This window comes from Oncorhynchus clarkii, chromosome 12, assembly GCF_045791955.1.
Source record: "Oncorhynchus clarkii lewisi isolate Uvic-CL-2024 chromosome 12, UVic_Ocla_1.0, whole genome shotgun sequence".
Lineage (NCBI taxonomy): Eukaryota > Metazoa > Chordata > Actinopteri > Salmoniformes > Salmonidae > Oncorhynchus > Oncorhynchus clarkii.
This window is the reverse complement of record NC_092158.1, coordinates 74,718,954-74,746,390: the sequence shown is the minus strand read 5'-3', so window position 1 is coordinate 74,746,390 and position 27,437 is coordinate 74,718,954. Positions and strand designations below refer to the sequence as shown.

Genomic DNA, 27,437 nt, shown 5'->3' with positions numbered 1-27,437 from the left:
GCACACATTCACTTGGTTAAACACACACAAAACGCATTGGATTCTTTTGATACTTACATTTATTTTATAAAAAGGAATGCATTTAAGAAAAACAAATAATGTACCACTATTAGTGTTTAATATGTACCGTTCTGACACAGGCATAGTGCTACTGGACACACAAGACATTCCATACATGAACACAGTTCATACATACATACATACATACTGTACATACTTACATACATAGTTATTCATATATTTATACAGGGTTAGACAACACATGAATGAAGTGATAGGTATGTTTGCGTTGTCTTTTAAGAAACCCGGGAGAGCGCAGGCAGTCAGGCAATATGGAAGCTGCCATATTGCTTTCACTATTCCTACTGGTCTGGTCTAGCCCGGAATCTACATTCATAGGTTCAGTTTATTGTGAAGTGAAACAATTGTAACAGAGCATATCAGTTTGGATTCCAGGCTAGGGCTCGCTGTCTAACTAGCAGGCTGTAAAAACCTGCATGGAAATATGAGGACCAGAAGCGTGGCCAAGTGAGAGTGAGTGTGTCTGGACAAAGGCAGATGAGGTTCTTCCTGAACAACAGCAACCGCTTTATGAAACACAGGACTTCCTGTCGTTAGAGGAATTAAGAGTTTATTTAGGCGTCTTAAGAGAATAAAGAGGGCGACCTCTCTTGAGAAGGGAATGGAGACCCCCGCTCCCCTTGAAACGGGATCTTCTCTCGTTTATGGAGGGGGATTATTGGGGAAGATGAGACGTGTCTACTCTGGACGAATCCCATGTCTTCCTGTGTTGAACAGGACTGTACTATTTTTCAACCATTCTACCTGGACATGCTTGGTGGTGATATTGCTGTTATTTGTTGTAGTCTGTTTTTAAGACTTCACAGTGAGATTGACCTACCCTGTTTAATCCCACTCTCTGCACTGCAATGACAAGTCAATGATCTATAATACTGTAAAAAAATAGAGCGGTCTCGCTCCAAACACTTCAGACTTACATTCAGGCCCATTCCCCTGGAGCAAGAACCAATAATAACAGAAAGCACACTGCCACTGCGTTGCTACAACTTTGTTAAAACAACAGTCCTGTTGGTTATGGGCTGCTGGGTAGCTGTAATTGAGTGAAATTTATCAGTGCCAACTCACTTCAAGAAATGTGTTTTCTGATTGGGCCTTCCTCTTAGGAAACGTTAGTTACAAAAGACAACATTAAAAGGGAGAGGGACAGATTTAAGTGGGCGGAGAGAGAGAGAGAGAGAGAGAGAGAGAGAGAGAGAATGTTAATGAACAAGCTGAACTTACTGGAGTACACCAATACACATTAGTTCTTACAAAGGAGTTAGAATGTCATGCAATATACGTAAGCAGAGTACTTTTGTTTTTTGCAGTTAATAAAAGGGATCTATGTATGTTGATATATGAAGGTATATAGCCCTGGTTTAGAGGGGTACTTGTAAGGGTTTTGGCCTGCATGGAGTGCAGTACTGAGTGAGGACTAGTCACTGCCTGGGTGCCTCACGTCTCTCTATATGAGCAATGGCCTATGAGTACTGTATGTATGGATACATATATAATTCACTCAGGGAAACTTCTGTGGTTTAACCTTTCAAGAGGGCGACAGCCATAAACAATCACACAACGCTTACATGTCTACAAAGTGCAATATGTGAAAGCTTTCCATTATCAGGGTGCAGTAAAACACTCCAACAACTCAGCATCACGATTATGTATATGGTGTCTGTGGATTTGGCTTTCCATAAGAGAGTCTGCATACATGTAAAACAAGTCAACATGCAGAACATTAATTATGTATCGTTATAATCAAGACTCCCTCAACAAAGATTGACTCCACTCTGTGAAAGTCCCTAAGAAAATGTTTAAAACATTGTTCAAAAATAAGATTAAAAAAAGTCTCAGCTATGATTGTGAATTCATTGAATAATAGTGAATTCACTCTCGAGGATGATTGCGTTACCACGCTCTTGTGGTGAATCGGTTGAATGCTGATTGTGAATTCACACAGGTATGATTGTAATGAGAGTCATGTGACATCTCTCCAGACAAACAGACAAGACGGTCTTCTGTGTGGCAGTTCTGGAGTGGGGATGGGGGGGGTCACAGGTGTGCTTTCCTCTTTAAGTCTCTTCACCTGCACACAGCCCCATCACACACACTATCCCTCTCACACACCCAGTCGAACAGACACACGCACACACATTCACATTCAGAAACACACACTGTGTGATTATAGCATCGAATCAGACACAGGTGGTGCACTCTGCCTGCATGATGGGCGTGGTCTGGTGTTCGTGTTTGTTGGTACAGTGCTCCATAGAGCTGGAGCTCTTGAGGGGCACCAGGCATCGGTCAGTGGGGCGCCCGCTGGTCAACAGCCCCCAGCAGCACAGCACACGCAGGAACTCTTTTCTCATGTCCTTGCTGCGTAGCGTGTAGATCAGTGGGTTGAGTGCCGAGTTGAGCGTAGCGATGCCGAAGAAGATGTCTGCCTTGGAGAGGACGGGGCAGTCCAGCCTGCGGCAGGAGGTGTCCAGGAGGAGGACTGTGAAGGCGGGCAGCCAGCACACGATGAAGACGCCCAGCACGATGGTGACCGTCTTCAGCAGGGCGTAGGCCGGAGAGTTGGTGGCCTCCTGGTGGCTGGAGCGCACGATCAAGTAGATGCGCACGTAAAGGATGCCGATAGAGAGCAGGATGATGCTGAAGATGGTGACCACAAACAGGATGTACTTCTTAGAATAGAGAGGCAGCAAGACCGAGCACTCAGGCAGGTTGTTGATGCAGTTCCAGCCGATGATGGGCAGGCCCCCCAGGAGGATGGAGGTGACCCAGCACGTCCCGATCAGCAGGAACATACGACACGTCCTGTTGGAGCCGTACACCCTGACCTTGGTGATGGCGATGTAGCGCTCGATGGCGATGGCCAGCAGGCTGAAGACGGAGGCGGCCAGCGCTATAAAGGCTGTGCCCTCCCGGATGAACCACTGCACCGGCACCAACTCAAAGGTCCTTGGCCCTGATAGGAAGATGTTGGCGATGTAGGCAGAGCCGGCCAGCAGGTCGGAGAAGGCTAGGTTCCCGATGAAGAAGAACATGGCGGAGTGGAACTTCTTGTTGCGGAACACGGCAATGAGCACCAGCAAGTTCTCCAGAATGATGATGCTGCAGATGATGACGAAGACGATGTTGAGGGAGCTGAGCTGGGCCTTCCCGTTGGTGCGCTCCTCCAGCTCCTCCGAGGTCATGTCCTTGGCAAACACATAGTAGGCATGGATCAGGGTCCGGTTGTAGTACTGGGAATACTTGCTCTTCATGGCAACAACGGGGTGGCAGAGCACGGTGGCTTTTCGACAAAGAGTCATTCACACAGTGGTGTGGTGACGGTAGAGCTGGTCTGGGCCAATAGTCATTCTCTCAAGAGGAGACGTCTGGGAGACAGGGGGAGGACGCAGGGCAGGCAGGCTGAGGGGAGGGACTGTGCCCGTCCCAGAATCACGTCTCTGTGGCCCAGGAAGCCTGGTTGGGTCACCTGCAGAGAAACAGAGATTAGGTCAGGATTACTAACAGGGCATATAATAGTATGAATCGTGTGATTTTAACCAATTATGAGTAGGCATTGCCTACTAATTGGTTGATATCATTGGAAACACTTTTTTACTACAAAACATATAAAAAGCACACTTTTCACACGTTGATGTTGGGGTGGTGCTGGAGATAACAATGAAGTTTAATTTTAAAAACTTTTTTCCCTTTAAATAATAATTTTAAGAGGTGGAAAAAGGTTGATTCAAGTGTCAACTCATCTAGGGGAGACAAAGTAATGAGTTGGTCTGTGTGAAATAGTTTATTAAGGTCAGACTTGCTTATGACACAAATCAGAGCAGTTGTGTGTGTGTGTGTGTGTGTGTGTGACTGATTCTTACTGCCATAGGGCCTGCTTTGGCCTGTGGACCTGGGGTGATCAGACATGTCTTAGGGTTCAAAAATAGATCCAATCCGGACAGATCTGGCATCTGCCTTTAGCCACAACTATCCCCTGAGCATTACACAGCGAGGACTGTGTGTTACCACATGTGCTACTGCTGCAAATACACTGTGTACTGTGTCCTTTTGCTACATCTCCAGCTAAACACCCACACAGGCAGACAGTTGCTGCTTTTGTCTGTGCAACAGGATTGGAATGGCAGTAAGGAGATAGTTTATTAGTGTTGAGCATTGAGAGACTCCAGGGCAAGGTTTACGTCATCATCATAACCTATCATGAAGAGTTAGACTCTTTGACCAATCTGGAACTGTAATTCCTAGGAAAATCAGTACGAGGAAAAATAGGAAACAAGACATTTTTCTTCCAGAACAGTAAGCCTATATATTTCTGCAGACAGAGATCACCTGTAGGCTGTAGCCTCAGAACCTAATGGTCCGTCAGGCTAGAACACACAGCAGCTAGGTCTGTCTGTCTACCAAGGATATTCCGCTCACCATTTCTAAGCACCTTGCCGTCAACACTCTGCTCCGTCACACCATCGTTGTCCGGACTGAGCAACATTTAACTCTATTGAAGTCCCTCTAACACCAGCATAGCAGCATAGATCGCGGATCAGCCAGACTAGGGCCAGGGGCAAGCCTCAACGTGATGACCCCCCAAACACTGGAGGGCATATCACAAGATGGGGACTTTCCAGACTTGTGGGAAGCATATTATTAACCAATCTGAAGTGAAATGAAAAATCTATTCTCATGGTCATTGGTTAAGATTGTTGTAAAAGCCACAGTTGGGACATAACATTTTAATTAGCAGATGTGTGTTACTGGCTTTCAGATCCACTCTACCCTTAAACATTTACATTCAATAATGAGTTCAAATTAAGCCGTTTGTTCATTTGAATGATAGTTTAAATAATGACTTGCAATCAAATGTATGCAATCAACACACTTGTCCATAAAGAAAGCTTGGAATCAGTAGTCAAAAGTCAAAACAGTGTTGAAAGCAAAGGGAGGCTCTGTTAAAACCAAAATAAAAGCTGTCCAGCAGTAAAGAGGATCTGGAAAGCTGATCAGAGTCTGAGCTCTTAAATACATTGACGGTAACGAGATGCGTCTGGAGAACAGCTCATAGTAACCGGATCCTGATGCTTTCACTGCACGCCTCCTCTCTACAGCCTGAGCTGCTGCTGCCTGCTTCATTTCCCTAATCTAAACGCTTTTACTGCTGTTTGGGTAGCTAGCTAGGTAGTCTAACTGCCGTCCTGTCTACTGGGCTGTGACAAACCTCGGTGAGGGTGGAGAGAGGAGCTGGGCTGGGGAGAGTGGAAAGAGCGGCGTGCCCATGTGGAATGGCATCTGGACACAAAGGCAGGAATCTGAGACATCTCTGTGACGCACACAAAACCCTCACGCACTCGTGCACACACACTCACAAAAACACACACTGATACCAGCACACACCAGACTCCCACATATAAGCTTCAACGTCATGTGCCTGTCCATGCACCGTACACAGGAATGAAATGTACTGAACATAGCCCTATACACTCTGTCACACACACCTAAGAGTATATACTCAACACACAGAGAGCTGAGTAGAGCAGCACACCAGTCCAGCTGCACACACACACACACACACACACAGGTTGAACACACACACAGCTGCTCTTGGTTACTAATAATAACCAGAATGCTCTGCTGTTTCCTCAAGCAGGAACAAAAGAACAATAGTCTCCTTCGGCGTGGAGGAGCTCTGCCTTCCAGCCTGAATAACACAGCCACACCAAGCCCTGCTGGAGTCACTCCCACCCCGGTCAGACTACTCCCAATAGGGCTGCTGTAACTGTATTAGCCGTTGGACGTGTGCTGATGTATGCCCATTTTATGCTGGGGTCAAATCCAATGTCCCCTCTGTGGAACAATAAAGTTGATTCAATTCAATTAATATATTCCTATTTCCTTATCGGAATCATAGCATCAGGTCTCCGCCCGTCCCCCGGTTTCCTGTGTCCATAAGTAGAGAGAAATCAGGACTTGAGGCTGAGTGGCTCTGCCAGCCGCACCAGTGTAATTACATCAGGTTACATTACTACTGCAGACGGTAATGATGTTGTTATTGGAGGAGTCAATATAAACCAGCTCTCTAAAAACTGCTGAGATTGAACAGAGCAAGAGAAGATGATGTGATGTTTTGGAAGCAACTTCTTCCTTCCCCTCAGCTCATCTTTCAGTTAGGTCTCTTCAGTCAGATTTCTAAGGACTGTTTTCCGACTTTGCTAGTAGACGGCAGCTCAAGGTCCCGTCAGACTGTGTGTGACCGTGGAGACCTTGGCGTGCCACATGACATCTCTGTGACCAGGGGATTTGACAGCGTGTGAAACCTGATGGGCTGGTTTACCTGCAGTGCTGTTGTCTCGCCCTTGATCTGCCCTGCCCTGTGCCATACAGGCCCAGACGTCTCCACGGCAACTAGCTGACAGACAGGACATGAGAACAGCAGGCTTCCTGCGCCACTGCTCTGTAGTCCTGAACCTCATACGGCACGAGTCACAACTGTGCACTGTCTTGACACCTCATACATCACTGTCAGATCCCTGATGCTGTAGCCAAAACAGATAAACACATGCTCAGCACCAAGACCAAAACACACCTGCCACTATTCCTTCCTTCCCTACCTACCTTCAACAACAGGACGTGATGAGAGTGACTGAGATGAAAGATTACACTGAGGGGTAGGCCTAGATCCAATGAGAGAACAAGTCTGTGTGCTATGTGAGATTCATGTGGTTCCACTGGCAGGTTTTACACTGGTGCAAGAACCTAAAGCCTCAGGCTTCTGTATTTCCATGGCTCAAGGCCCTACTCTAACCCACATTAGTGTTCAATGGTCTACTGCAGAACCAGGGGTCTCGGCCATACAGTACAGGCTGGAGAATGGTGTATCCATTGTGAGTGTGTAAAAAGAGAGCGAGAGAGAGAGATGGACGGATGGAAAGAGTGAGAGGAAATAAGAGGTAAAAGGCAGCAGCGAGAGACAGGAAGACAAGCACCAGATATACGTTTCTCAGGTGTCAATCAGAGACAGGAAATCAAAAAAACGCTTCAGGGAGCACATTTGCATCAAGAAAGGAGCCGAAGACGGATCACCAAACATGTATGCTCATGCTGCATAGCCTAGATATGGGGTCATTATCAAAGCTATGTAAACGCAGCAAAAAAAGAAACATCCCTTTTCAGGACCCTGTCTTTCAAAGATAATTCATAAAAATCCAAATAACTTCACAGATCTTCAATGTAAAGGGTTTAAACACTGTTTCCCATGCTTGTTCAATGAACCATAAACAATTCATGAACATGCACCTGTGGAAGGGTCATTAAGACACTAACAGCTTACAGACGGTAGGCAATTAAGGTCACAGTTATGAAGACTTAGGACACGAAAGAGGTCTTTCTACTGACTCTGAAAAACACCAAATGAAAGATGCCCAGGGTCCCTGCTCATCTGTGTGAACGTGCCTTAGGCATGCTGCAAGGAGGAATGAGAACTGCAGATGTGGCCAGGGCAATGAATTATAATGTCCATACTGAGAGACAACTAAGACAGAGCTACAGGGAGACAGGACGGACAGCTGACCGTCCTCGCAGTGGCAGACCACGTGTAACAACACCTGCACAGGATCGGTACATCACACCTGTGGGACAGGTACATGATGGCAACAACAACTGCCCGAGTTACACCAGGAACGCACAATCCATCCATCAGTGCTCAGACTGTTCACAATAGGCTGAGAGAGGCTGAACTGAGGGCCTGTAAGGCAGGTCCTCACCAGACATCACCAGCAACAACATCGCCTATGGGCACAAACCTACCGTCGCTGGACCAGACAGGACTGGCTAAAAGTGCTCTTCACTGACGAGTCGCGGTTTTGTCTCACCAGGGGTGATGGTCAGATTCGGATTTGGAGGTGGAGGGTCCGTTGTGGTCTGGGGTGGTGTGTCACAGCATCATCGGACTGAGATTGTTGTCATTGCAGGCAATCTCAATGCTGTGCGTTACAGGGAAGACATCATCCTCCCTCATGTGGTACCCTTCCTGCAGGATCATCCTGACATGACCCTCCAGCATGACAATGCCACCAGCCATACTGCTCGTTCTGTGCGTGATTTCCTGCAAGACAGGAATGTCAGTGTTCTGCCATGGCCAGCGAAGAGCCCGGATCTCAATCCCATTGAGCACGTCTGGGACCTGTTGGATCGGAGGGTGAGGGCTAGGGCCATTCCCACCTGAAATGTCCGGTAAATTGCAGGTGCCTTGGTGGGAGAGTAGGGTAACATCTCACAGCAAGAACTGGCACATCTGGTGCAGTCCATGAGGAGGAGATGCACTGCAGTACTTAATGCAGCTGGTGGCCACACCAGATACTGACTGTTACTTTTGATTTTGACCCCCCCTTTGTTCAGGGACACATTATTCCATTTCTGTTAGTCACATGTCTGTGGAACTTGTTCAGTTTATGTCTCAGGTTGTTGAACCTTATGTTCATACAAATATTTACACATGTTAAGTTTGCTGAAAATAAACGCAGTTGACAGTGAGAGGAGAGGATGTTTCTTTCTTTGCTGAGTTTAGTTTGTGACCATGTAGAACATCTAGTGTGTCTCCAACACCAAGGTTGTTTTACATCCACAACGGATCAGAACTAAAACAACCAGATAATAATCAAAGCTGCTCAAAGTTTATCACGCAATGTGTATTTAGTAAGATATTCAAATGAACCGTGCTGAATATTCAGGAGTCCGAATAGTAAAGATCTTCTGAAACCTTATCCTCTGGTTTCCCCGGGCTCGACTGGTGCAGAGAGCTAGGTAACACTGTGCAACAAAGTGGGACTTGAAAGGGAAGTGTAGTAGACAGGACTTCAAAATCGTCAATTAACCCAATTGATTCTGAGTTCAGGCATTTACATTTTAAATGTGAAAACTATTTCTAAGATGCGTACTTTCAGATTTTCCAATCTCACCTACGTTGCTCGCACTTTGAAGTCCACAGTGTAGGGGGGAGGTTCTAAGGGTTAAGCTAGATGGTGATGGACAGAGATCAGCCAATTATTACTGAGAGATCAGCCAATTAAAACCAGCGGTTGTTTCGTCCGCTCCTACCACAGACTTCCAGTCAAGACCCGTTCTGAGGCGGTGTAAAACTAGGTGGTTCGACAGAGAGAGCCGGCTGTTGGACAAAATTATCTGGTTCCTAACCCCACACTGAGACCAAGCCCCCCCATCCCGGCATAGTGGTCATGTGACCCACTGATAGCTCCCTGCTCTGCTCTCACAAAAGCCCCAGGTGGTGTTTTCCCTTTCCCAGCAACACCTGATAAGCCCCAATTAGCAGTGTGTCTGTGTGTGCCTGCTGCTCCCCTCCCAAATAGCTGGTCCATTACCCACCTGCTGTCACTGCAGCACTCACAGCTACCCAGCTCCACTTTCTCCCGCTGCAGGGGAAACCAGTGAACCTAGACATCAGTGTTTGAGATACCTCAGACACAACATCGTCTTGTATAACTGCACTCAGTCACATGGACACACACATACATATACAGTACCCCAAGTGTTCAAAACATTAGAAACAACAATATTGAGTTGCACCCCTTTTTATCCCCAGAACTGCCTCAGTTCGTCGGGTCATGGACTACAAGGTGTTGAAAGCGTTCCACAGGGATCCTGACCCATGTTGACTAACTTGTTTCAACTGGGCCCTCACGATTTCCCACGCCAATGAGCTTGGAACAGACACAGCTGTATTTGCGCAACGGAGAAGTGTTCAGGTATTGAAATTTCTCTGACATATTTTGGGTCGGATCTGATCCACCTCGGAAACCCGAATCGGATGGGGTATTGATTTTGCAAAAAATGTCAGATGGGAATTTCAGAAATCCAATTCGATTTGGATCAACATTTCCGGATCTGAGATGACCTCTACTTCACACTAACCCTCTATCACATTAAAGCTGTTGTATTCGCATCAAAGCACCAGACAGACACAATCTTACCTCTGTAGTAGTAATCTCTCTCCTCCTCCTAGCTAATCTCTCTCAGGTTTTAGAGCAGACAGAGGGTTATGGGTTATCATTATCCATCATAGTCCCACGCTGGGTAGGACCCATCTTTGCTGTGATTGGATGCCTTGTCGGGTTCCATTTTTGGCCCGTCTAATGGTGTGGTGAGCATACTCGTTGAGAGCTCTGCTAGCTGTCTGGAGGATTGTTCCATTTTGCACTCCCTCCCCTTAACGCCTCCTCCCCCACCCCGGTCCCTGACCACAGGTTATCACCCTTGACGCCAAGTGTCAATAGTGTCTCTGCGGTATCAACACAAATGCAGTGAGATGGAGCATTAACGATGTCAGTGCAGGAAGGAAGAGAGATTTCTATCTCAGCAGGACCGTTAGACACAATGCAGTGTATAAGGTCAGGAAGCAATGGGGCTTGAAACATACAGTGCCTTTGGAAAGTATTCAGACTCCTTATCATTTTCCACATTTTGTCACGTTACAGCCTTATTCTGAAATGGATTAAATAAAAACAATTCCTCAGCAAAAACAGAAATACCTTATTTACATATTTCGGACCCTTTGCTATGAGACTCGAAATTGAGCTCAGGTGCATCCTGTTTCCATTGATCATCCTTGAGATGTTAGTACAACTTGATTGGAGTCCACCTGTGGTAAATTCAATTGATTGGACATAGATTGTCCAAGACAAGATTGTGCCGAGGCACAGAAATGGGGAAGGGTACCAAAAAGATGTATACAGCATTGAAGGTCCCCAAGAACACAGTGGCCTCCATCAAAGGAAGAAGTTTGGAACCTTCCTGAGCAATCGGGGGAGAAACGCCTTGGTCAGGGAGGTGACCAAGAACCTGATGGTCACTCTGAAAGAGCTCTAGAGTTCATCTGTGGAGATGGGAGAACCTTCCAGAAGGACAACCATATCTGCAGCACTCCACCAATCAGGCCTTTATGGTAGAGTAACCAGATTGAAGCCACTCTTCACATGACAGCCCGCTTGGAGTTTGACAAAAGGCACCTAAAGACTCTCAGACCATGAGAAACAAGATTCTCTGGTCTGATGAAACCAATATTAAACTATTTGGCCTAAATCCTAAGCGTCACGTCTGGTAGAAACCTGAAACCATCCCTACGGTGAAGCATGGTGGTGGTGGCATCATGATGTGGGGATGTTTTTTAGCGGCAGGACTGGGAGACTAGTCAGGATCGAGGAAATGATGAACGGAGCAAAGTACATAGAGATTCTTGATGAAAACCTGCTCCAGAGCACTCGGGACCTTGGAAGGTGAACCTTCGCTACAGTCTAACAGGACAACGACCCTAAGCACACAGCCAAGACAATGCAGGAGTGGCTTCGGGACAAGTCTCAGAATGTCCTTGAGTGAACCAGCCAGATCCCGGACATAAACCTGACGGAACATCTCTGGAGAAACCTAAAAATAGCTGTGCAGCGACGCTCCCCTTCCAACCTGACAGAGCTTGAGAGGATCTGCAGAAAAGGTGTGCCCCCACGCTTGTAGCATCATACCCAAGACAAATCGAGGTTGTAGTCGCTGCCAAAGGTGCTTCAACAAAGTACTGAGTAAAGGGTCTGAATACTTATATAAATGTTATCAGTTTTTAATTTTTTATAAAATAGCAAAAATGTCTAAACTTGTTTTGCTTTGTCATTATGGGGTATTGTATGTAGAGAAAATAAAACATGTTTTCCCCTCATCAAATCAATTTAACTGTAACCTAACAACGTTTGGAAGCTACTGTACATCATACATAGTATCTACAGCAAGTATTGCCATGACGTGGTTTCTGTTGACCCATTATAGATCTATAATAGATGCACACAAACACACTATGGTATGGATCTATAATTCACGAAGTCTACAGTCGCAGAGACTAAAAACACAACTCACTCAAAACCTCTTCCTGTCAGACAGACAAACGTTTTATCGGATAAGAGAGAGCTACGCTGAGGTCGGTTTAGTTTCAGTTAGATAATACAAAAATAAATCACAGTTTAAAAAGAAACGACATTAAAATGCACAAAGCATTATGTGGGTTGAATGCTGTAACAGAGAATAAAACTAAATAAAGTCCCACGATGGTAGTGACTGTCCATTACTGCTTATCACTTATTAACCATCATTTATTCACATGACTTTATTTCAATATTTCACCTTCCAACAGGACAACAACCCTAAGCACACAGCCAAGAGCATCATTTGATGCCTATTTGATGACTACATTATTTCATTGTAAGTCATTATCTCATCTCTGCAGAGCTGAAAGTCACATATTTGAGTTGCTCTTCAATGTAAATAAGGCCCATTTTATGACTGCTGAATACCAACTAACACACTTAGATCATGTACACTACATGATCAAAATTATGTGGACACCTGCTTGTCAAACATCTAATTCCAAAATAATGGGCATTCATATGCACACAAACTATTTGCATACAAATGTGTAGATGCTCTACAGACGATCAGTGACACTTGTATATCACCCTTTACAAGACAGTGTTTTCCAAATCAGACGACACCCCCCCTGGTCTCTACTTTACACACAGACACCAGCTACACTCTCTTCTATAGCTACAAGTCATTACATAGTGGAAACGGGCAGGGAAGGACAAGCCCTCTACAGCCCCAGCCAGTTAGCCACACACTGAGCTTAGCTTCACAGTCAGAATGTAGTGGGACTGAATTTGCTGGTGATAGCAGGTGGCAGCAGTGTGTCTCTGCTCTCTCTCCACATCCCTGAGCCCCAGGGCTCCATCCATGACATGAAGTGATTTCACAGCCATCACTGCAGCATTGATTGCCCTCAGTCCGTTCCCAGGGCAAGGCAGAAGTAGAGGCAGAGCATTCAAGTTCACAAAACCAGCAGGACCAGGGGCAGAAACACTATTTGAATAGTCTATCAGCAACATTTCAACTAACTAACTAGCTACTAACCCTAGCTTTAACCCTAACCTTAACACTTATCCTAGCTAACCCTAGCCCTTATTCTAAACCTAACCCTAGCAAGCAGTTGCTTATCAACAGATAGTTTGTTGATAGTATGATCCTCTGTAGAGCATGTACAGATGGGCCAAATAAAGTGTGACTTTAAAAACTCAGCTAGGTGAGTGGTCACAGAGCAGAAGAGACACGAGCAGCACTCATCCTAAACCCTAACCGCGGTCACTGTATAGATAGATAGGTCTTTGAGTTCCATCTGCAGTCACAAACAGAAGAGGTTTTATCTCGGGGTGTTTTCCCATAGGGAAAATACATACAACATTAACAACCCAATTGTGAGGCGTTAATGAAATAACACTAACTGCTACATTAACCCAGGGTAAGTCTTCAGGGCAACAGTCATGCAGTAGGTTGGTGGTGGTGGTGGTGGTATCAATGATGATCTGTGAGAGAGAGAGAAAGAGAGAGAGCAGTGATCCTCCCCTGCCCTTCTTCCTGCCTGGTGTTATCTCCTCTAAATGGCTCAGTGTTGACAGGCAGGCTGATAACACCCGCAACCGCACAGCCATGCAGCCAGGGCTGAAACCCACACCAGGAGAAAAAAAACACACAAATAGCAACACACACGACTTCCACCGAAGGTGGCTCCTCTCCCTGTTCGGGTGGTGCTCGGCGTCACCAGGCTACTAGCTGCCACCGATCCTTTTTCCTTTTCATTTGGTTGTGTCCGTCTTGTGTTTCACCTGTGTTTGATTTAGGGTAATTAGGGGGGGGGGGGGGCATTTTATCTCGCCATACCCTCTGGGTTTTGTGTGGGATTGTTACGTTTGCTGGCATTTAGTTTGGGTTGCGTTTTCTTGTGTTCTGTTGAACAGGTGTTTTTTTCCTGGACGGGGTCCGGTTGTTTTGAGGCTACTGTTGTAGTCCTGTTTCCTGTTCTTTGGACTTGTTAATAAAACGCCCTTCTCGAAATTTGCTTTCTCCTGCGCCTGACTCCACACCCACTTCTCCTTGGGGAGATTGTTGACAAACACTGAAACGCCACACAACAACACACGCATGCTAGTGGACCAGACACAAGAGATACACACAGACACCTGCAAAATGCCAAAATAAAAATATTATCACTCACACAGACACACCAGCATAATCTTATCTATATGCATACCACTTTGACACTGATAATCACAACTGTTTAGAGCTCAATTTCCTAAACAAAGGAAATGGCTATGGTGAAATCTCCACGAGCAGACTTTGGACTGGAGAGTGAATCACTTGGTCTGTCTGTGATTTGACCTTTGACATACAGTTCTGTAGCACCTGGCTTTGTGGAGCTGGCTACAGCGTGGACTGACTGATTGTGGGGGAGTGAAACTCAGACTCAAGAGAGACGAGGCTCTGTCGCTGAGAGACTTGCACTGTTCATATGACCGCCAGGCAGCTAAATGAAAGAAAAAACAGAGGCGAGAGGAAGAGAGGCTGTTTCTGTGTCGCTCTGTGACTTGTACTGTAGAGAGGCCGGACGGACCAGTGATATGAGATAGAAGCCTGCAATATCTCAGTTTTAAGCTTTAAGAGGAATTCCACAGGGGAACTTAGTGCACATTCGGAGAAAGAGTTTTTTAAATATGGTGGAAAAACGTCTTTGTAGCTTGCTTTGTGTAAACTTACCAAACCATGTCCGAGACAAACACATTCCTCTGGCTCTTCACTTGGACGTATTGTTTAGATGAGTTATAGTGAAACATTAGTCCAGTAATGATCATTAAATATTTACATTCATGCGTTATCACTGCATAGCTATAGTAGTACAGAGTCAGATAACTTCTACTGATGCAGAAAAAAATAACAGAAATATATTTTCTTACATACTGTGACCAGATATCTACTTCTGTTTTTTGTTACAGAACTCTAATTTGCAGAGATGCTAACTTCTTGCTAACTTCACATTGTTTTTAGCTTCAAAGACAGAATGTCTTCCTCTCCCCCCTTGTCGTATGGTGTGGGGATTTGTTAAAATCTTGCTGAAGTTGGCAGATTATCGAGGAAGTGTAAAAATAAATAAACACTGAATGATGGGTAATCTTGTAATTAGGGATTGACCTTCCCCAGCCTCTTTTGGGGGTCGAGTCTAGTTTCTGTCTGCACAGTTCGGTCAAGAAGCAATGTTTACTTTCAATGTATGGATATGTGCCCTCTCTCCCTCCACTTGAGAGGGACAACTGAAGAAGGGCATCGTGCAGCATTGCCCCTACCCAACGGGGAGGGGCAATGCATCAGAGGGGGTGGCACCTTTGAGGCAATTACTGTAATACATTTACCCTCAGTCCATTCCTGTCAACCCGTCCCACGGGACACACTGCCAAATGATTCATTTTCTTACGTCGCACTATTCTGCATATTTCTCTTTCATCTGGCGTCCTGATTTAAAGGGACCACATTTCCCTCTCTCCGTGTTCCCCCTCCTCCTCCGATATACTTTACACTTACCACAGAGATCAAAGCACAAGGGCACAAAGAGCTGACTTAGAACACATCTGGAGCAGACATGTTCTTATAGTTCCGTATTAAGGCCTCATGACTCCATATAAAGGAACCAACCACTCTCTGGTTTGAGGCTCGTCATGACACCCTGAGCCGTCTTAACACCACATCATTTCAACACTCATTTCACACGAAAGGTTTGCAACAACCTGAGCAGTTATACGTCTCTCAAGAGATCACAGTAACTAGGTTTCCATCCAGTTGGCGACAGATTTGTATGTGAATAGACTAACATCAGCACAGAGAAAATGTGAATTTCCTCACCAGTAGTGTGTTTCAACCAAATGGACTTGTGGATAAAAAAATCCGTGTGATGACATTGTTTTTTGCTTGTAACCAAATAAAAATCTAAAAAGTTTAATGGGTTTCCATTAAATTCAACTCTCCCAATAGTGTTGTCACAAAATGTTTTGTTAAATAGCACATGTTCCTACTCTAGTCTTGGCACGTGGACTCACAGATACAGTGAGGGTAGGCTAGTCTACAAGATGAGATTATTATGGATAAGAGCGAGAATATTTGTATTTGTCAAACGGCGGTCAAGCATCGATCATCATGTCACCAGAACAAGACCCCAAACAGTTATTGGAAAGGAGCATCAAGCTCCACCCTGTGAAGTTCATCACAACTTATTTCATCTGTAGCCTAATAAACTGCATGGTTTCCTGAGTCGTAGTGGGAGGACCACACACATATCATTGCGTGACTCCAAGTTTACTTTGATATGATAGTTATTAGATCAATATTTGCACATAAAAGGTGTTTCCACCTCCATTTCTCGCATTATACATTTTACAGACACAAAATTATCTGTCTGCATTTAAAAATTGTACCTACACTTTGTTTCCATCATAGCTGTCGTGATTTATTTTTTATAAAAAGGTATGACTTTACTTGCATAAAAACTGTGGACGGAAACGTGGTTAGTGTCACAAAGGAAGCGTGGTAGTAAAAGATAACAGTAGGCTAATGTTCTCACGGCACTAAGACACGTACACACTAGTCACATTACTGGTAAACCACAGAGGCAAGGCTCGGAATATTTACACTCAGCCCGGAGGCCTGCTTGTCTCCATCCAGCTCTGTAACTGAAAACAATGCGAACGCAAGGCTCAGTAGTTTCAGCAGGACAAGTCAGTCTCGAACCAGTATCCTGGATCGCTCAGAGCAGTGGGGGGGAGGACAAGGAGCTCTGTTCTTCTGTTGGACCTGAACATAACAGGTTGGTCTGGGTCAGAACCCTTCAGTTTGGAACAAAGTGTTCCATTATGGGTCAGATCTGGAACTAACAGCTGAGCTCAAGGGAGGATGAGGTGTGCTTGTTTCAGGTTTCAGCAGCGCTGCTATTCTCACATCTCTGTGCTGTTGTTTAACACAGTCAGGTACTCCTAAACGAATAGGCTTTGAATGCACATTCACCTTTTCTTTGTCCCAGCTCCTGATGCTCGAACTTGGACTCCAACCCTACTCCGGTTATATTCTATTGCCTGGCTAGGATACTGTATGTAATGAGGGTTTGGGAAAGCGCACAGCATCCATGTGCACAGCATGCATGTGATTGTGCATGTATGCATGTTAATGAATGTAAGCACTATAGAAGCAGATTCCAAATGCTTTGACACATCTCTATGTGTGTGCAATATTAGTTGTGTGTGTACACAAATTGGTGGTGAGGGTGCAGGCAGTGACTGTGACACGACAAACTGCATGCTTGTTCCTCTGATGTTCCTGTGATCTTTCTATGCATCAATAACAGCAGACTGTCACGGGACAGAGAGCTGGGAGGCCACAATAGAGGAGAGGGGGATGGTGCCAATGAAAGAGATGAGAAGTGTGTAAAAAAAATGGTAGCATCTATAGGGCCGAACAGAGGGGGACAACGCAGTTCTGATTGCTTTAAAATTCTGTTTTAGATGCTGCATTGAAGCCTTCCGTATTTTATTAATACAGACCTGCATTCAGAGCTTTGCTGTCAGACAAATACATGGTTGCCTAGTGAGAGAACACGCTCTACGAACATTCAACAAAGTCTTAGACAGGATGACATGTTCTTTAGAAAAAACTATCAAGAGCTAGCCAATGTGTCTCATGAAAAACAACGAGGATATTTCGACATCCAGAGACCTCCCGAGCACTGACATATAAGAGCACCAATCCCCCCTGAGACTGGACACATACAGTTACAGTACATGGTAAAAGCAGACCACATACAGAGGCAGAGTGAGCTGTACGGAAACAACCCAAGAGGTTCAGTTTCAAGTCACATGCACAAGTACAGAGAAATGCCTTTCTTGCTAACTCAAAGCCCAACAATGCAATAATCCATAACAATTTAATACTAGAAGAATAATATATATGCTATACACAAGTTCCAATACCATATTTACAGGTGCAGGGATACTGGAGTGATGGAGGTAGATATGTATAGGGATAAAGTGACTGGACAACAGGATATGAGATAAACAGAGTAGCAGCAGCTTGCATGTGAGTGGGTGTGCAGAGTCCGTATAAATGAATGTGCATATTATGTGTGAGTGAGCGAATGATGGAGCGAGTGTTTGTGTGTGTGTTGGAGTGACAGTGGGTGTGAGTTTGTAGGGCCCTGTGAGTGTGCATAGACAGTGCAAATACTGAAATAAAAGGTAAATAAAGCTACAAGTTAAAGTCTGTGTAGCTATCTGGTTAGCTATTTGTCAGTCGTATTGCTTGGGCATGGAAGCTGTTCAAGAGCCTGTTGGTGTCAGACTTGATACACTGGCACCTCTTGCCGAGCGGCAGCTGAGAAAATTGTCTATGGCTTCGGTAGTTGGGGTCTTTGATGATTTTCCGGGCCTTCTTTTCACAGTGCCTAACATAGAGGTCCTGGATGGCAGGGTTGTATGCTATAGCGCTGTGTGCGGTAGCCATGCTCTTTAGTTTAGCGCCAACCTCAGGGTTAATCCAGGGCTTTTGTTTGAGGAAGTAGTGAACCCTGACCGTGGGTACAACGTTGCTGATGCATTTTCTAACGAAGTCATTGACGGAGGTGGTAAGCTCGTCAACGTTAAATCGGTGGAGTCTCAGAACATATTTCCAATCAGCGCTAGCAAAGCAGTCCTGAAGCATACCCTCTGATTCTGGTGACCATTTCTCAATGTTTCAGATTCTGCTTGTAAACACGAAGCAACTGTACGGAGTCATGATCTGATCTGCCCGAATGCCAGACAAGGGAGGAGATTGTATGCTTGCTTATGGGTAAAATAGCAGTGGTCTATGACTTTCTCCCCCAGTGGCGTTGGAGACGTGTTGATGGAAGTGGGGCATCACGTGTCTTAGCGATGCCGAATTAAAATCGCCGGAAACCAGAAAGGCGGCCGCTGGGTGTAGGGCTTCCTGCTTGTTTATTGCCTTGTACAGCTCGTTAAGTGCCAGTTTATTATTTTGATTGGCCTGAGGTGGTATGTATACAGCAGTCACAATAACAGCTGAAAAGATTTGGGCGTTTGCGCCATGCTACGACTATTTCACTGGCTTGCAACCTCTCTAAAAGTACCTTGACGGAACAGTTGTATGTGTGTATATTTGTGTATGTATGCTATAATATTAATAGTGAGCAAGTCTGAAAGTACTCTGCCATGCTGTGGGGGTATGGTTGAGGGCACTGAGAGAACGGCTACTTGACTTGGAGCAGAGAGATGATCTCACAAGAGTTACAACATTTGACCTGTTGTCACGTTTGGTTGAGACAAACATCGTCCATTTCAAATTGATCTGCCAACTCCTATAAAGCATTCTGAACTGCTGCATGACCTCACTCCAGTTCAGTTACTCGTGGTATGGGTTTTTCTTTGTGCAGTTCACTTAAAATCCCATTTCAGTATGTCAGTCAGTTAATGAGGGGAAGTAGGCCAGCCAATACAGAGTCTGTCAGTCTGCCACATCCATCTTTATTCATAATCACACATTAGAGATGTATCGCCAAAACGTTGTTAATGGAACAGACCTTCTTTCAGAGTTCCAAGTCTCAGTAAACGAGTCAAACACTGCTCTAAGAACTTTAATCTGAGCTTCTCCCACTTGAACAATCCTGAAAGGCCTGACTCCAACTCCTTGTCTCCCTCCTTCTCCATGTGGGGGGGGGGGGGGGGGGGGGGTTGAAGAAGCACAGCTTTTCTTCCAGCTGCACAAACAAAGCCAGCTCAGAATAACAATGGCTGCCAGAATGGAGGGATGTGGGTGGGGGTGGGGTTCCAAACCACACATCTCCATGTGTACCTGCTCCAACATCACTGAAACATGACCACTGACTGGGATTGACCAGACACCAGGAAACCACAATCTGACCACATTGATTAACCATACAGCTGTAGCAGGAGCGCGGAGCTCATTCCACTCCCTCCCTACCGTAAATCACAGTATTCGTACACTGTACAGTTCTCAAAGTGTTGTCGCCTTCTTCGAAAGCCACAAAACCAAAATGAAAATGTTGAGGTGGTTTGTTATTGTTTCATGTGCCATGGATGAAAGATCCAATATTGCAATCCAATAACCTTTCTTAGCCTAATTACTTAGACTGGCAGAAAGTTTCTCCCAGTCTATGGGTGGTCCACAGTGAAGTTAAAAATACTGTATGATGCAGACATGCCTCTATCACAACTGTGCAGGATGATTTGAACCAAATCCCTTTAATGATATGTCAGGCATGCTGGTATGTTGGTGAGGGTATTAGGGTGCGTAGCCATGGATACGTTTATGGTTAAGTGACTAGAGAAGACGGGATATGTAACAGGACCTTTTAAAGCTGTTGGATTTGGGTAAGGAATTTAAACATCATCCTGGACTGAAATACCCCAAACCTTTCCCTCCTCCAAATGTCTGCTCAACTAAATATTTATAAAGTATTCCTGAGATCACGTCTGACAGTGAGTCCGGGTGTGTTAGACAGATTACGTTTGGAAATAGTTTCATGTGTCTGTGTATGTGTGTAAAATGTTGGGAATGGGACAAAAGCAGAGCAGGCCATATATTTCCTGATCGGAGACACTCCCAGTTCTTGGCTGTGTATCAGAAAGCTACATGCTGTCAGCTGTTTGTTGCAGCTTGTACTTCTGCAGCCTGCGAACAGAAGGCACTTATTTTTCTACAGCTGCCACACCCAGGAAAAGTGTTTTTCAGGCTAGCGGAGATTCTCATTTGGGCAAAAGACCGTCCTCTCATTGACTTCTCCTTCCTCTCTCCTCCGTGACCCGGTAAAACCGATAAGTGGTCGAGTGTTAATTCGTTAGTAGGCGAACGAAGGAGGCTGCTCCCTTCCTCGAATACCAAGTTCGACAGATGATGCACAAGAGTATCCACAAGAGTATCCACAAGAGTATCCACAAGAGTATCCACAAGAGTATCCACAAGAGTATCCACACCACAGGAGGTTGGTGGCACCTTAATTGGGATCAACGGAATTGTGGTAATGGCTGGAGGGGAATGGTCTCAAATACAAACACATGGTTTCCATGTGTTTGTTGCCATTCCATTCCCTCCGTTCCAGCCATTATTATGAGCCGTCCTCCCCTCAGCAGCCTCCACTGAACCTCACGGCAGGTAGCGCAGAAGTGTTTTAATGCCCGCCACACCCCTTTGAGTCAGCAAATGTTTTCCCGAAGGAGAAGAGCATGCACACATTTATAAATGATATGCTACTTATCCTTTAATCTAGAATATTGCACTAACAATATTTGTTTTGATCACTTTATACATATATTTGGGGATCCACCCCTGTAAAGGCATTACACACATTGGTTGTAGGATACGTTGTTAGTCAGTGCTGCAGCTCTTATCTGTAAGTAGGGGATTGACACGTGACTGTTTCTTTTTAACCCTGCCTGTACAAGCCAGAAGGTTGTTGCACCCGTTGTTCCCTTCTCTGATCTTTCCGCTGTCCGTACTCCTTTCTGAAATGGCTGACTAAAGTAAAGTGGTTGTGTGTAGTAGACAACAAGAGCCTTCAGCGTCCCTAAGGAAAAAGACTTCTCACTGCTCGTATTAGCGGCCTCGCTCTCCCAGGATTGGAGCTGAAACATGAGCATCCTTTAGGGACGACCCCACCCACATCTCCCTCCGACTTCAACCCCCATGTGACCCGGCTTCCGACCTGGCCAAGAAATAATCCCACACATCCAGTTCCCACTGCTGAATTATCATCAATTTATTTATCCATCTGTTTACTTTCAACAGTAGTTTATTTATTTGTCCATTGATTTGACTTGCATTTCTCACGCGCTACTTCTCCTTGCAGTCTTCCTCCATTCAGTAGGCTTTGGTGACCCTGGGGCCCATGGGGGGGTTCAGTTCATGAGGGATAAACTGGTGACTGAGCAGGGAAGGAGCCAATGTGGTTAACAGCACCCAGAGACCTCCTGACCCCAACATGATGATGTCATGATCTGCTGGATTTAACCAGAGAGCAGTCTGACATCATGGAGTTTAGATTCACTCTATACGGACTGCTAAACCCAAAAACATGTGTCAGAGCCAGAGCATGAGATCCAATGAATCCCTTTAAATCCTTTTTTTGTCTTTAACAGTAAGTCTGCCTGGTTACACTGTGTGGATGCTGCTGTCATGTCTGCCTGGTTACACTGTGTGGATGCTGCTGTCATGTCTGCCTGGTTACACTGTGTGGATGCTGCTGTCATGTCTGCCTGGTTACACTGTGTGGATGCTGCTGTCATGTCTGCCTGGTTACACTGTGTGGATGCTGCTGTCATGTCTGCCTGGTTACACTGTGTGGATGCTGCTGTCATGTCTGCCTGGTTACACTGTGTGGATGCTGCTGTCATGTCTGCCTGGTTACACTGTGTGGATGCTGCTGTCATGTCTGCCTGGTTACACTGTGTGGATGCTGCTGTCATGTCTGCCTGGTTACACTGTGTGGATGCTGCTGTCATGTCTGCCTGGTTACACTGTGTGGATGCTGCTGTCATGTCTGCCTGGTTACACTGTGTGGATGCTGCTGTCATGTCTGCCTGGTTACACTGTGTGGATGCTGCTGTCATGTCCGCCTGGTTACACTGTGTGGATGCTGCTGTCATGTCCGCCTGGTTACACTGTGTGGATGCTGCTGTCATGTCTGCCTGGTTACACTGTGTGGATGCTGCTGTCATGTCTGCCTGGTTACACTGTGTGGATGCTGCTGTCATGTCCGCCTGGTTACACTGTGTGGATGCTGCTGTCATGTCTGCCTGGTTACACTGTGTGGATGCTGCTGTCATGTCCGCCTGGTTACACTGTGTGGATGCTGCTGTCATGTCTGCCTGGTTACACTGTGTGGATGCTGCTGTCATGTCTGCCTGGTTACACTGTGTGGTTGCTGCTGTCATGTCTGCCTGGTTACACTGTGTGGATGCTGCTGTCATGTCTGCCTGGTTACACTGTGTGGATGCTGCTGTCATGTCTGCCTGGTTACACTGTGTGGATGCTGCTGTCATGTCTGCCTGGTTACACTGTGTGGATGCTGCTGTCATGTCTGCCTGGTTACACTGTGTGGATGCTGCTGTCATGTCTGCCTGGTTACACTGTGTGGATGGTTGACTGTTGGTGTGATGGAGCTGTTAACAGCAGCACTCCAGGACTCTGTCACTTGGGCCAGAGATGAGAGTGTGTGAAGTGAACGTGTGTGAAGAGGGTTGGCAGAGGTCAGTTGTGGCAGCGGCGTGGCGGGTTTTGTTCTAGTGTAATGAGCAGTGAGGTCACATGGTCCCAAAGCAGATGGCCAGTCGCCTGGATCAGGTTATATCTATCTCCAGCCTGTCAGCCAGCCCCCCCCCCGGTAGCACAGGCGTCCCATCCACACCCGAAACAACCCACAGCACTCCCACAACATCCCCATCTCACACCTGATATTCTTCTCCACCTACATAAACTGAAAACACCAAACATTATGAACACCTCCCCCCTTTAGACTCAGAACAGCCTCGATTTGTCAGGCATGGACTCTACAAGGTGTCAAAAGCATTCCACAGGGATGATGGCCCATGTTGACTCCAATGCTTCCAATGACTCCAATGCTTAGCAGGATGTCCTTTGGGTGGGGGACCATTCTTGATACACACAGGAAACTGTTGAGCGTGAAAAACCCAGCAGCATTTCAGTTCTTGACACAAACCAGTGTGCCTGGCACCTACTACCTTACCTTGTTCAAAAGCACTTAAATCTGTCTTGCCCATTCACCCTCTGAATGGCACACACACAATCCATGTCTCAATTGTCTCAAGGCTTAAAAATCTGTCTTTAACCTGTCTTCTCCCCTTCATCTACACTGATTGAAGAGAATTTAACAAGAGACATCAATAAGCATTCACCTAGATTCACCTGGTCAGTCTATGTCATGGAAATAGCAGGTGTTCTTAATGTTTTGTACACTCAGTGTATGTCCTTCTCCCACCCACCACCCCTCTCAAATTATGTTATCCTGGAGAAATGTTTGCTTGTCTTTATTTTGTGTTTTTTTGTCTGTCGTGGTTCCCATGTGCATCTAAGCATTCAGTTAGTTTAGCGCTCTGTTGCCATTGGTTAAGCATGAGCTAATGTCATCAGGAGCTTTTAACATTTTAGAGATGTTTAATGACCAGCACACTGAAGAGAGGGAGCTGAGGAGAGAGAGAGAGAGAATGATGGATGGGTGTTTTTATCAGGGTAATAAAACACTAGTTCCTCCTCCTTATCCGCTTATCTCTGTGTTTCTCTTACCCATGAATAGATTACCGACACCCTCATTCTGTGTGGGTGTGTCTGTAAGGTGTTTTTGCATAATGCTATTCTTTCAAAGAGCAGAAACGTGCAGGGTGCGTTTATGCTTTTCATTGTCAATGTGACCCAAAACTGTGATCTAACAAACACTATCATTCATCTTGGCCAAGGTGCAGAATGGGTCATAAACACACCATAACAGACATCACCGCAGTCACCTAAATCCACACAACCCAGACAATTATGACACATCTTGTTCCACACATCTTAATCCACATATTCAACACGCTGAACTGTAATGTCAAGCAGTGTCAGGGGAAGGCCCTAAAAACTGTCAAAGACTCCAGCCACCCAAGTCATAGACTGTTCTCTCTGCTACCGCCTGGCAAGTGGTACCGATGCACCAAGTCAGGAACCAAAACGACCCTGAACAGCTTCTACGCCCAAGCCGTAGGACTGCTAAATAGTTAACCAAATATCTACATTGAACCCTTTTGCGCTCTCTTTTGACTCATCACATACGCTGCTGCTGTTTATTATCTATCCTGTTGCACTTTGTTAAACTTTGATTTGATTTTGTAGTCAGTTAAGACCTCAGCATATAATACATGTACAGTATGACAGAACAGATAGGTTAGCCTAATGTAATGGTTTGTGAAAGTGTGCAGCAAGTAGGTAAGGGCTTTTACAATAGAATTATGAACAGTTTCTTTATCTTTTAAGATAAAACTGAGCAGTGTTGCTAAAAATATATATATATATTAGCCTTTATTCATTTTGGAACACTTGAAAACATTTTAGAATGGAAATTAGGTTTAATCCACCAGGCACTCGGGGACCCCGATCCGCCCACCAAGCAGCTCCGCTCCGGTGAGATGGTATAATGGAGCCTTTTGTTTTATTAAAACATCCTTTCAGGACAATGCGCCCTTTACAGTGACGGATGAGCGGACCTCGACAACACACGAGGGGGGCACAGCGGGTCTTGCAACCGCTACAAGACGTATAGAAGCCCCATGCGAAGCTAAAGCCAGGGGACCACAGCCCCACCCCCCTCGACAAACTACAATACACATAGAGCAGTAGTGGATCCGCCAGCAGCGGGCACGGTGGCTTGTTAATATTTAATGGATCATGTTACTCATTATACACAACGTTCCAAAACATCTGTTATTCTCGGAGAATAAAAACAACATATATATTGACGGATAATTTTCTGGTTGTTCGATTAACCATCTAATGACTAACCTTGAGGGACACTAATAAGGCATCACCCAAGACACCCATAAACTTCTCTTAGAATTTGTGTGTGGTTTCCTTTTACGTTATATACTGATAACCTCTCAACACGTTTGACTGCATCCTGGTAATCATTCATGCTGCCCAATTCTAGTATCATTAGGGTTACTTAAACAATCCTGTGTGATTAGACGTCAGTGGTTGCCACTAAATACGTGCTATAGGTCTTTGGGTAGGTTAATATAAAATAATAGGCTATATCTTCCCAAAGTGGGCGAAGTTCATAACCGCCCTCGTGTGTTGCAGACTCTCTGCACATTGTTCATTGATTGATCGTTTCTTTGTTTTTCTAACAAACGGCACGTGTAGAGTGTACACTTGCCACAATTGTACAATTTGGCTGGTAGGTTTACACATGAAACCACTTACCCCATGTGCGAAGTCGGCCGGTGTAGTTGTGGTTGTTGTCGACAAAGGTGTAGCATGTGGCTACCTATCTCCAAATCAAATGCATTTTCAAAAGTTCACCTGATTTGTGAGCGCTGTCTTCTTCTGGGTCGAGGGTAATGAGGACAAAAGTTCGGATGACGACTGGGAAGTGTTGCTTGTCTGGTCAAAAGTTCGGATGACGACTGGGCAGTGTTGCTTGTCTGGTCAAAGGTAAATCCATAGCTGGAACTACTCTGCCTCAAAATAAAAAGTATATACTGCGAAGACTGAATTATTCCCAATACAAAATACTTTAAAGACAATGCCTAAGACTTTTCGTTAGGCTCATACTTTCTCCTTTGTTGCTCTATTCCCAGTGTCCGTGTGGTTGTTCCTTCTCTAACTCTGAGAACAACAGCTCCACCGGCTATGGAACAACAGGGAGGCGCGCGCACATTACGCTCCGGTCACACACATATTTCCTCAGAACCACTGTCGAAACGTCCTACTACAGAAAATGAACACCAGTCTCATTGGTGGTTAATGGTTTTCACTTATAATGTTCAGATAAACCCTCTACCTTTATTCATAGTCACTAATTAGACTTACAGGATAACAAATTGCATTTTCATTGTGAGTTTTTCTCTGTCCAGTGTACAAATGAAGTCCAGATGTTTTCGTCCTTAATGTTCCACCACCTCACTTCCGGAGCCCTCGCGCTCCCTGGATGAACGTGAGTCCAGTGCTCCTCCAAATCTAAACTAGCCTGAGACCCGAGGAGTCTTCTGACAGACTACAGTACTGCAATTACTGTCTCTGGCATACAGGCTATTCATATACGGAAGAATTTCAGTGTTTCCCATACATTATTTGTAATTAGATTTTACTATTAGGGAAAGGAAATGTATTTGCATTTCAACTTTGATATGGCTCATAGCAAAACATGTAAATAAGTGTTGAGTCAGTTGTTCATGTTGACTCATTCTTGTTTTTGTCTTTAATCAATACATCATGGCAATTGGTCTGCTGTCAGTCAAGAAGGTAGGGGAGAGGTGAGTATGGGCATGTTCTGTCAGTCATTATCAAGCCAGAAATCCAGCCTAGCTACTGTACCGTGATGCAGAGTGACATCAATGTAATGCTGTTGTATACAGCAGCCAGAGACCACATGACACATTACACATATCTTGGTGGCAAATGAAACTAGGTAATGAAACTCACACAGATTAAACATATAGTCCATAAACTGTCTGCTTTCTCTCCCTCTGTTGGTGAGTGAGTTGAGAGTGAATAGAGCTGCATAGTCAGAGGAGACAGGCAGTGATTGGGCAAACCCCATCCACCAACTGTAGACATCCTTCCCACCTTTCTTCCTTCCACCTCTCCTCCTCCACCAGCTGCGTGGGAGGTGTTCTCTCAGAAGCAGGGAAATTGTGAAATGATCTTGAATAGAAACACACTGTATATTTGGG

At 45.3% G+C, this 27,437-nt stretch overlaps 1 protein-coding gene across 2 annotated transcripts; it reads right to left on the bottom strand.

Moving 5' to 3' along the window:
• Window positions 1–41: 41 nt before the first annotated feature.
• LOC139421279 (sphingosine-1-phosphate receptor 2) lies at window positions 42–26,760 on the bottom strand. Of its 2 annotated transcripts, none has more exons than XM_071172007.1 (2): window positions 26,065–26,760; window positions 42–3,547 (listed from the first exon to the last, which is right to left on the bottom strand). In XM_071172007.1, the coding sequence occupies exon 2, from the start codon at window positions 3,378–3,380 to the stop codon at window positions 2,259–2,261; it is 1,122 nt and encodes a 373-aa protein (XP_071028108.1). In that variant the 5' UTR covers window positions 3,381–3,547; window positions 26,065–26,760; the 3' UTR covers window positions 42–2,258. The 2 variants fall into 2 exon arrangements, with proteins under 2 accessions (XP_071028108.1, XP_071028107.1); XM_071172006.1 differs by having other exon boundaries at window positions 25,966–26,627.
• Between the last annotated feature and the right edge of the window lie 677 nt (window positions 26,761–27,437).